We start from the raw sequence: 12,215 nt of genomic DNA, 5'->3' as shown, positions 1-12,215 counted from the left end.
ATAAAAGTGATATCTATTTATAAATAACATTAAAAAAAAGATAATTATAATTGTTTATATATATATATATATATATATATATATATATATAAAATGTCATATTACTTAACTTACCAATATAATATATAAACACTCTCGTCTTAACCCACCTATGTGTTTTTTCCAAGCAACTTTTACAGCAAAATAAATACCAATGTAATCTATACAAATTATTTTTAACCTTTTAAAAAGTTTATTTCATTCTTCTTTCCTATTTTTTCTTCTTAAGTACTTGTTAAATTTTTTATTTTTTATTTTTATCTTAAACATGCCTCAAGTAAATTGTTGATTAATAAAGCTAGCATAACGGATTGGGTAGTGGGTGCTCTCTCACGAGCTTTGCTCTTATTGGCAGCTCTAATTCCTAAATCCATTGTTCAGTGCTAGTAATTCACTATCGCATTCTTTTCATTTTTGTATTAGTGAGTTCCGAAAATACCAACCAACATATGCTAGCAATGGCATTTCTCCCGCAAAATATTAATGAGTGTAGATAAACTATAAAGTAAATGAACCGGGCATCAAACAAGCGTTATATGATTTGAAAATTTTGGAATTGTAAAAAACATTGAAGAGACAGCTACCGAAATCTAACACAGTAATTTACAGCTTGATCTTTCCAGAACAGGAACAACACGAAGCCTCAATTTCTGCCAAAAAAGGCAATCAACAAAACCTCATAATTTAACACCAAAAGGACTTTCCATCCACGTTTTCCATGAGAGGATCATACACCACACCGGCTGCTTTAAGTGTATTGATCAATATAAATGGCAGCAGTTACTGCACAACTGTTTATTTGAAGATGAAAATCAGCAAACAAGTGACTTGAGCAGCTTTAAGTGTAAATATATACGAAAGAGACTGAACCATCAAGGTTGGTCTAGTGATGAAGGGTTAAGTTACTATGCACATGATCTTAGGTTTGAATTTTGTTGTTGTCATTGTAATTTGCACGGATTAAAAAAGAAAATACATGAAAGAGTCTTACCCTACATGACTTGTCAAGAATCAGAGAACTCCTCTCAATCAGATTGAAGTAGTCAATGAATTAATTTGTCCTTCAGAAGCACAAGAAGATCCTATATACCAACACCACCGGTTTCATGTTTTCCCCGTTATCAAAGTGTAGGAGACAACTGCAACTTGTACGAGTTTTCCCCATTACCGAGGAGACGTTGGGGAAACAACTGCAACTTGTATAAGTGGTCGACCCGGAAGTTTTGTCAACTCTGAACTTCCTTGAAGAAGGGATGCCCTTTCAGGATTTGAAAGCATAAGTTGTTGCATGTCCTTTGAAAGCACATGGAAAACAGCCTGAAGGTCTGCCCTTAGTTTCTGAGAGGTAGCCATGGAAGCAACAGTACCCTTTCCAGATTGCTGCAGCTGATAAATCGCCTCAAGTTAAACAAAAGGGAATATGAATTTTGCAGCATAAATAATTCTGCGATTAGGGGTATAATGTTCTGCAACACATTATGCAACAAATACTAAAGTTCTGCTTTGTACATAATACAATACAAAAGGGACACTATACATCTATTGTCCTTTATTCAAAAGTAAAGATATGCTTGCAAGCTGAATACATGTGGAAAGCTTTAAATATGGCACAAAATTTCATCCCAATTCACCCTAAGCTTCATGGTATGAAACATACAATCTCTTATTGAAAAATAGCATGAATCACACAACATGCAATCACCTAGAAAAATATGTCCAGAAGAAAAAGTATACAGCAAAACATTTGACAACTTCAAAGCATTTTCAGAAAATCTTTCATTCTTAAAACATTTTAACCAGTTTGGGTCTCACATTTGATCTCCTCTTTTGCCATTGCCTCATGAAATGTGTACAATCTGTCAATATGCAGAATGTTTTTTTAATCACACTATTCTTAGCCAGCTCCAAGGTCTTCGACTCTCAAAGCTACTTCCCATTCTAATCACATATTGCTGCTAATTCTTATATTAGAAAACCAGAAAACCTTGAGATATTAACTAGCCTATACATATCCTAATTGAGTAAAGACTTATAACTGCCTGTACTATCAGGTTAAGTGAACCAAAACTTTTCCAAGGGAACGGAATTTTGTGCTTCTATCCTAGCACATTACCAACCAATAAATTGTTTATCTTTCAGACTTCACTAAGTTTATGCCCATCATCTACGAGCCTGAATACATGTTTAAAAGTTTAATTAGTTTATGCATGTGAAACAGTGTAAGCATACAATACATCATTTACAGAATACTGATCAAGAACTGCTAGGGGACATGCAAGATTCAGCACAAAATTTTAGCCTGATTGAACACAACTCTTTGGATTATTTTAACTGAACAAGTTTGAGAATACTAGCATTCATCTAGGCTTGACTCATTTATGTCCCTACCTCTAATCATGCTAAATTGGTTATACTCACAATACTGGCTAGTGTTTCAGAGAAAGTACTAAGCAAAGTTTAAGTTTCACCTCACACTGGCAGTGAAGGTTTTAGAACCGTAAGATATGAACAATGTGACAGTATAAAAGCAGTTATTGATTCTTATATATTAAGTAGTAAGACTTGGTCTCTGAGCACAATATATACTTATAAAACAAGACAACATCAATGCACTTGTTCGCACTTTTAAATGGATCAGATCATCAGAAGTCCAGTCAGAAAGGAATTCTTTGTTAGTTTTTATTCTTAATATCCCAAATCAAGATATATTAATAGGCACAGACCACACAATATTTTTTGCCCCATAAACACTGGGAAAGTAATTGCCAGCATCAAAGGCAGAAAGAGAAATGCAACTTACAAGGTGCATTTTTTTTTCTAGGGAATACATTCACATTGGAGCTGAGAAATAACCTTTTTAAGCTCCAAAAAGACCAATGGAATGGGACAAATCATTTCCTCACTACAATGGATTCACTGATACCATAGTGTTACAGTTATTCTCAGCAGAAGGAACAATCCGGGGGAACAAATATAAAGTCAACAGGTAAATTCAAGGGTATTTTCTCTTAAAAGGACATCTATCTTACAGCAAAGTACTAGAATAATAATAGCTTATTATAAGTTACATCAATTCAAAAATATGCCTCAATAATAAATGAAATCTTGTATAACTTTTTGGTTTCCACACATTTCACTAAATATATGATCATTTGTGTTTTTGGTTCATGATACTCAGAACCAGAGGCAGTGTTGATGATCCTCGCATAATTCCTTTAGTTAATGGGAAGTTTCATGAAAATGTTATCATACAAGATTTACCCATACAAAATAAAAGAAAAAAAATTCAAAATTAAAAGAAAAAGAGAGATGAAAAATCTCTTAAAGCTATATGCATTATTGTCAAACTCGCGAGTTGATTTGTCCGAGTTTATGTTTCTAAGTAGGGTTTATGTACTAACTCGCAAATTCTGACTCTGTCAAGCTTGAATATACTTGGGCAAACTTGGAGAGACTGATAAGACTAGGAGTGAGTTAACGAGATTGAACGTCTCAAAATTTTCCCCCAAAATTCCAAAATCAACTTCATTCAACTTAGTTTCTTCTTTTAACTTTTGTGACCACACCAGATAAAACACACTCAAGAAAACAGATCATGATACTGTAGCCTGTTTGCAACCCATTCCTCTGACAATCTCTGACGAGAACAGCCTTGAGTTGGTTTCTGCATAACCTGCAAACTGTGACCACAAAGGAAGGAGGACGATATGCAGGGGGAAGGGCAACTTGCGAACACACAAGGTTGGGGCCAAGGGAGTTACATAAAAATTTGAGTTTAAAAGTCAAGTTTATAGACGGATATTGAGTCTGCATAAACTATTCAGTTTCACAACATTGGCTATATGTTTGGTCTGGTCCCCTTCACAATAAGTTTTAGTTCCACCCTATACAGAACAGAATCATAGTAGACACCTCCATAATAGAAAGGAAAACATTACAACTTTACTGTAGAATTTTGAACCTAACTCCTCACAGCCATAACAAGAAAGAAATGAGGGATATTAAAATCCTTAGTCTATATACAAGCTTGTTCTAGGAAAATTCACAATTCAGTTATTCTAATGTCCCTAGATTATGAACAGACACCAACTCAAACATGTCCTTGGAATTCTATGAAGCCTGCACATCCACACAAACAAATATGGATGAAAAAAATTCTCAGCTCCTACTGGTAGATCAATATTTGATGACTTTGTGAAACATTTATCGAGTTGAATAAAACATTACTGTTATCACATAAATAAATAGTAAATATTAATAATAAAATCCCAGTACAGCAATATCCTGGATGTGTATTACGATAGATATTAATTCCTTTGCTAAATTTAATAATGAAAACATCATCACATCATGGATGCATATCATTAAGAATATTGAAAAAACAATAACAAATAAAATATATGGATAAAGCATTTTTTATTCATTCTGGGAAAAGATAAAGGCTTCGTCAACCAACAAGTTATTTAAGGATCCTAGGAAAGTAGATCACCTGTATTTCTCTGAGGAGAAGTCTTTCTATAACATTGAAGGAATCCACAATTTCCAATTCAGACAGTCTAGAAATAAGCTGCTGTATGTCAGTTTTCATTCTTGCTTGTCTCCATAATCTATCTTGTTCTTGTTCAGCAACAGCACGCTTTCTCTGAAACCACGGCATAAAGTTGGGTCCCTTCAGGAATTGCCTGATGAGGGCATTCGAGCAAATTAAGTGAAGATTATAAATCTAATAAGAACTGCAAATTAAGTGCAAGGGCATAATATAAAATACTATATTACAGAGAAGTTGGAAGCAAATGTATAAATCAAGCCGGTTAATAGAGCATGCAAAATTATTACCTGTATAAGTCAAGCCAGTTAGATCTCATTCGCTTTAATATAAACTTCCCGGGACCTCTTGCTGATAAACTTGCTAGAAATTCATCGGCATTGAATGGAGGTAGAGGAGGAGGGTCTACATAAGGAGAAGATCCTTCTGATGGTGTTGAAGTCCTAAAATATGGGCTAAAAGGAGCCAAAAAGTTTGTAGTGAGCTCCAAGAAATGTCTCCTCAATATCTCATTGTTCACAACAGACATTGATTCCTCAACTCTTGGTGTCACTCCAGCATCTATAAGCCTATTTAAGATAGAAGTATCTGGCTTAGTTGTGGCAGAATAGGTACTCCAAATGGCTTCCTTATGTTCTGTCATGAGACAAAGAGGACCATCTCTCCGCAGCCGAACCGCACTCAATAAATTTGAAGGAGAGAACTTCCCAAGACCTTCTGATCTGCCAGAGAGTCTCCCAGTAGAAGACCTAGTTGAAAGGGAAACCCTGTTTGAATTAGGAGGGGGACTTCCAACTGAGACGATGTGTGGGATTCTACGCAGAGCTTTGAGGAAGAAAATGTTTGTCACCCCCAAAATCATTGGGGGGAAAGCTTCACCTTCTTGGATTGAGTTTAAGCGTGCAAACACAGGGTCATGAATCGTAAAATAAGGCCGGAAATCAACACTGCAAAGTAATGGAGCAACCAAACTCACAAGACTAGCTACAGCCTCACAACATTGGGGAGGTGTGGGGGCAATTATGAGAATTGGCTCACCAATGAGTAACAACTCCCACAAAAGCCAAAGCTGCAATAAAATCCCTCTGAACGAACCAAAAAGATCCGAATCATGAAAAAGACCATGTGGAACAGACTGATTATTAGGAACAAAAGGCACCACAGGAGAAGCACCCTCTTTAAAAGGCACTCCACCTTCTAACGGCAAACTGTGAGCAGGTGGCAAATTCACTTTAAGGGTTGCATTTCCAATAGGAAGATCCATTACCTTACCAGGAACAGGAGCAGGCCATTTTGAAACATAAGCAGCAATATGCTCCAATGCTTTCTTACCAATGTCAAAAAACAAAGGACCTACAATTTGCAACAAAGGTCTAAACACACTTGCATAAGGACTGTAAGACAAAATGACCACAGACTTCTGCTCACCACCTCGCTTTAACCGCTCGTCGTGTCTCTGCCTATTAAACACATAACCATACAAGAATTTAAAACCATTGCTACCATCAGCAACACCCTTCTCATCTAAGGATTTCTTAAGGAGCCTGCGAATTCGGAAAAAAAATATGCAATCATGAATGCTGGTGCGGTTCTGGTGCTGTGAAACCGAATCAGGAAAGGAACTATAAGCAATCTCAAGCTCCTCATCATGGGAAAGACAACCCTGGGGATAACACTCTTCCACAAGCTGGCCCTGTTCAAGATCAAACCTTATAGCACAAAAAGCAACAACCCATCGTTGCAATGATTCTGAATCAACACTCGGACTCACTTCTGTTTTCACTGAAAACGAAGGAGACCTACTCATATCTTCCAAAAAGTAAAACAACAATTGTACAAACCAACCTCAATTTCCTGCTACAAAACCAGCATCATCACATTCATTGGTTAACCAGGTTCAATTTTCAAGACAGACCCAAATGAAAAGATGGAATTTTGAGAATTGGGTTTTATTCTGCAACGCTAAAAGTGCTTATGCCACACCCAAGGACAAACCTGCTTAACTACTTCGTCTTACTCTGGAAAGCAAAATAACGGAACTGAAAAAGCTTCGGCAAGATCCAGGATTTGAGAGCGAGCAAATTGGGAAACGAAAAGGAGATTAATTGATCGATGAAGATCTGGGAAATGGGTACCTGAAAATGTGATGGGTTGGCTCCAAATCAAATTCGAGAAATTGATATGTCTGATTTTGGGAACTTATACATACGAATGGGAATTTGTTGGATTCACAGAAAGGATAGATATGTCTGATTCAAACTTTCAATTCCAAATCCAAGCTGCCCTTTTTGTTGGAAAAACAAGCAGCTATAAATTTGGAAATACCTTTTCGTTTTGAAGATACATTTTATTTTAATATTATTTTGTTGAATGATTTTATTGTAAAATTAATTTGAACTAAATGTGTTCGTGTGCTACATTGTATTTATAAAATTTTGTATTGATCTAAGTATTTTATAAAATTTTTCTATATACGTGACCAACCATTCAACTAGATTGGCCTTTTTTATTTTATTTTTTTTTTATTTTTGGATAGTAAGGACAATTTATGCTCTAATCTTATTGTCATAATAAATCAAAATAATCCAATATTAAATAATGATATATATATATATATATATATATATTAAAATTAATGTAACATGTAGTGATTTACCATGTTATACACCTATACAAACACAACATAATATAATGCGTAAATTTTCTATATATAAAACATAACTAGAATATTGTGCATATATAATATGTATGATATGAATTGTCGAGATACTATCAAATTAAATTATTTTTCTCTTTAATTTTACAATATAAGAAACCTTAGGTGAGAATATATAAATTATTGAACATAAATTTTATAATACGAATTAGTAAGAAGATTTTTAATGAACAATGTATATGAAAAGCTAAAATGTATGAAAATTTCATAATAAAATTGAATTTCAATTGAAGAAATAACAATTTAATAATGGTGTGTTTGAATAAGGAATTTTACAAATTTAAAAAATTTTAAATTCTTGGTATTTGAATTACTTTGATTTCAATTTCTATCATTCTTAAAATATTTTGTTTGGATAAGCCAATTCAAATTTATCAAATTTTAAATTGTTAGGTTGGATATGATAATTTGATTCCACCATGATAAAATTGATTTAAAAAATATATTTATATGTTGAGATTTTTAAATTAAATTTTATAAAAATAAATATTAACTAATTTTTAAATATTTAATAATTTTAAAAAATAATATTAGATAATATTTAATAATTTTAAATATATTTTTGAATATTCAATAATTAAAAACATGAAGAGATAAAAGATAAGATAAAATATATAAGTGAAATAAGAAGAAAAAAATATGAGGAATTTCAAATTCTTACTCTTTTGGGAGAATTTTGAAATTCTACTATTCCAAGAAATTTCACAAATGCTTGAATTTTAAATTTTTTATAAATTCTTCATCCAAACAAGGTATTTCACCTCAAAGAATTTGAAATTCTTTAAATAAATAAATTATTCTATTTAAATTCTTCATCCAAACACATTATAAGACAATTGTTCCAGTTTCAAAGAATAATTCAAATTTCACGGTTTAAAAAAAATTAATTCAACCGAAGAAACGAATAACATAATCGCTTCTATGAAATTTCACTCAAAATGTAAATACAATTACAATTTGCAATTCTCTATGAAATTCAATCCAAATTGAATCCAATTTAATGTTTTAAGATGTTCACATTCAAAAATAGAAAACGAAATTGAAATTCGGACAGAAGAAAAGTTATCACAACTATTGAATCCTTGAATTAGCAGAACAAATTTAGTTGAACATCTTGATCAAGATGCTAACAAAATTTGTGTATAGATGAACACACAATAAAATTTAGATAGAGAAAGAGAAATGAGAGAGAGAATTTTGAGAGACTTCTAAGAGAATAATCTCAATTTTTGAAAAATGAAGTAATGGGCCTAATCAAAGTAACTAAAGGCTCATCCTACTAAATCAACTAATTATATCGTTAAACAAATCCTAACATTACATTCTAAAAAAAGAAGAAAATATTGTGTAGGACTGCAACTTTGAAATGCATTTTTAGGTCATTTAACGTTCGAATTAGCCTTTACTCCCAACAGAGAACTTGTAGAACTTTCTCTTATTCTTCAAGGACACCAAGAACGCTCAAATCCAATATTGGAAGCTTTAGATGTGGCTTACATAAGAACAAAGTGTAAAAGCGGTCAAATTGCAAAAATTAATAAAAATTTACAATCATGACTAACTAAACTCACTAATACAAATCATATCTAATATATCAATTATTTACACTATTAAATGCCAAATCATCCCAACTTAATGTATTGAAATATGTGTTTCAAATGCACTATCAATATATACTCAAAATTTCAATGATTAACCAAAAACACATAGAGCAATTCCTAATCATTAACAATACAAGAAAATTTCATGGGGTTACAACATCCTATAATATACAATTATAATTACTTTTGGAGAAAAAGATATACACTAGAAGAGGGGTTGAATAGTGTATATCAAAAACTCGCGTTTTTAATATGCAGTGAAGTAGTAGACGCTATGATAGATGAAGTACTGGAATTCAATCAAATGAAGGGACACAAGTATTTTATATCGTTTCGTCTCAAACACAGAAACTACATCTAGTTTTCAATCCAACCATATTGAGTTTCACTATCTTTTTCAAGATACAAGTATTCTTTCACAAGTCACTTCTAGCTCAAACCTAAGTAGTCTTTGACTTACATTTCCAAGCAACTACCCAAGTATTCTTTCAACAAGCCTCTTCAGGCTCAGATCTAAATATTCTTTCTACAAGCCTCTCTAGGCTAAACACCAAGTATTCTTTCTACAAGCCTCTCTAGGCTCAACACTAAGTATTCTTTCAACAAGTCTCTCCAGACTAAACACCAAGTATTCTTTCAACAAGCCTCTCTAGGCTAAACACCAAGTATTCTTTCAACAAGCCTCTTTAGGTTAAACACCAAGTATTCTTTTAACAAGTCTCTTTAGGCTCAACTCTCCTTTAGACTATTATATTGGTCTATACCCCTTAATATCATGGTCTTATTTGTGGGGCATTAAGAGACAATGTAACCACTCCCTAGATTCTTAAAACGCTTTATGCAACCAGTCCTAAAACTAGTGTTGGGATTTCTTTTTCTTATGAGGATTTGATTTTCTTTTCTTTCTCCTTATATGACTCACTCTTAGGATAACTCTTTGAAAAATACCCTTCCTCTCTATGGTCCTTCTCTTTCTTAAGCTTATGATTCCTAAACTCATTATAGTAGTAGTTATCTTTATTGATGTCATCACTTTGTTCACTTTTGTTCTTAGATGAATTACTAGAAGAACTACTACCATGCTTGCTTTTGTATTTCAAGAGTTATTCTTCCATTTTTAACTTTTGAAGCTTTAGCTCTAGGAGGACTTTCTTTTCTCATTTCTTTCTCTTTTGTTTCTCTTTTTCTATTCTTTTCTCCTCTCTCCATAGTTTTAGTGCTTTTAGTCAACAATGAGCTTTGAAAGCTTTGGAGTTGAACTAGAATCATTACTACCATTGGAGTCTTTGTGTGTATGCTTACTCACGATGCAATTGAAGAAAAATATTTTTCTTATACTAGACAAAAATGCAACCTAATGTGTTTAAATAAATCTTTGAAACCTCTTAAAGACTTTAACATTTGAAATAATTAAAAAGGAAACAACAGGAAAGTAAGACTATACAAGCTAGACGTGTTCATATGTGAAACAAAGTTAGGGCTTAGGGTGGATATTTGTGAGCCTTCCAATACATTTTCACAAGCACTAACAAAAATTACTAAACAAACAACAAAAAAATTTGAAGTTTTAAGTATGTACTTAGAACCTCTCAAAACCACTTGCAAATGAAAAGGTCTTTATAAGAAATAAATTAAAAGAAAATGAAATGAAAACTAGTCTTTGAGTCTCTAAGTCTTCTTTTACATAATGAACAAACTAATTAGTGTAAGAAGTCTTCTAGTGTTTGTCATTCCTCTCTTTGTGTTTAATCTTCAAGACTCTCCAAAGCTAGTCTCAACCAAGGATCAAGTCCTCCTAAGCCTTTATCAAAATTCCAAGATGCTACCTTGTGGCAAGGTGTATTGGTTCACCTTCACTTGAAAGATTAGCACCAAAAACAACACTAAAGAATTTTTAGGAGACAAATAAGAAATGCACAATTAAAAAAAATAGTTGTTTAAGATATTCCTTTGTGAGATGATGAATTTGAGATTGTTAAAGGGGTTCATATAACTAAGCCTTATCATAGTAAGGGAAATTTTCTCAACGAAACACCCCTCATTAAGTGACCTTTTATGTCCTAACCAAACAAGGGCAAACGTTTGCTAAGCATCACCTGTGGATGAGCGACACCCCTCAATAAGCTAGCATATAGGCATAAAATTGCTTAGCAAAACTACCATCACTAAGTGAACTAAAATAAGCTAGCATAGAATGTTATGGCATTTAAAATAGTACTTCCAATTTACACGTGCCCCTTTAGCAAAGCTCGGAGGCCCGGGCATGTCCCGAGTTCGTGATTCATACACAGAGAGATTAACCGAGGTTGCCCCCTAGAGAGACATGGTTGAAAATTGGTTGAACTACGTTAGGAACACATTCCCACTTGCTTGAATGTGGGTTTTTCGACTTCGGAGTGAAACCTTTATGAATTCTTGCTTTCTAAAGGGAATACTCAAGCCGCATTTCAATTTTCAACTTGAGCAAGCATTGCCTTTTATATATATATATATATATATATATATATATATATATATATATATATATCCCTAACTTTTGCACAGGATCTATCCTATCGGGATTTTGATTTCTTTACCCTAATTTTTGCCTAAGACGCCCTTTACGGGTTTTCGTACTAGCTGGTTTTTGTCATGCAATGCCTTTATTCTTCAATTGAATTTTGTCTTGTAATTCCCTAGAAGCAAGGATTCATCCATTCTTGATCATTACTCTTATTCCAAAAGTTGTCATTTTCGCATGGGGAACTCTCGGTGTTTGAATCATCAATTTGGGGGTGTTATGCCCCCCATTCTTCTTGCGTAATTACTGGTTTCTTAAGTGCTTCCAATTTGATGTATCGAGTTTGCACTTGATTACTAGTGATCTCATTATTCGATTAACATGCACAGGTTAGGTTTCCCTTTTTGTTCTTATTTATTATTTACCAGGAAGACATGTTATCTATATGAGGTGCAAAATAGGATGCAAAGATGATTGAGAAATTCAACAAATATCATTCTCATTTATTTGTTTGTTTAGAGAACATTCTTTGTACAAGATCTGTCGGTGCACTTTGATGATGTTGTTGTGGGCTACAGAAGCTCATGCTTGAATGATGTCCCTATAGACATGCTTGCTTGTTCGTTGATTTGCAATTAGTCTTCGTTTCTTCTCAGATTCTCTTCTTGTTATTCCCATCAGAAGTAACCGTCAATAGGATCTTCGGGTTCCCCACTATTTTGGTGATTGCCAAAATTTTTATCTTTATTGACGAGGTTGATGAGTCAGAGAAGAAAGATGTGGTTTGGAGTGATTTGATAATGAATTGGAGGT

At 33.3% G+C, this 12,215-nt stretch overlaps 1 protein-coding gene across 7 annotated transcripts; it reads right to left on the bottom strand.

The window, feature by feature from the left end:
- Positions 1-540: 540 nt before the first annotated feature.
- On the bottom strand, positions 541-6,914 carry LOC109788229 (uncharacterized). Of its 7 annotated transcripts, none has more exons than XR_002238712.3 (4): positions 4,876-6,911; positions 4,529-4,721; positions 1,031-1,419; positions 541-830 (listed from the first exon to the last, which is right to left on the bottom strand). XR_002238712.3 is itself a non-coding variant. In XM_020346908.2 (3 exons), the coding sequence occupies exons 1-3, from the start codon at positions 6,390-6,392 to the stop codon at positions 1,204-1,206; spliced, it is 1,932 nt and encodes a 643-aa protein (XP_020202497.2). In that variant the 5' UTR covers positions 6,393-6,909; the 3' UTR covers positions 541-1,203. The 7 variants fall into 7 exon arrangements, 2 of the variants coding, with proteins under 2 accessions (XP_020202497.2, XP_029125045.2); XR_002238711.3 differs by having other exon boundaries at positions 1,031-1,425; positions 4,876-6,909; XM_020346908.2 differs by having other exon boundaries at positions 541-1,425; positions 4,876-6,909.
- Positions 6,915-12,215: the final 5,301 nt, after the last annotated feature.

The sequence above is a fragment of the Cajanus cajan genome, chromosome 6, assembly GCF_000230855.2.
Source record: "Cajanus cajan strain Asha chromosome 6, NIPB_CcT2T_4, whole genome shotgun sequence".
In the NCBI taxonomy this organism is placed as follows: Eukaryota; Viridiplantae; Streptophyta; class Magnoliopsida; order Fabales; family Fabaceae; genus Cajanus; species Cajanus cajan.
Note: the sequence above shows the minus strand (reverse complement) of the source record. Positions and strands in the feature narration are given on the sequence as shown.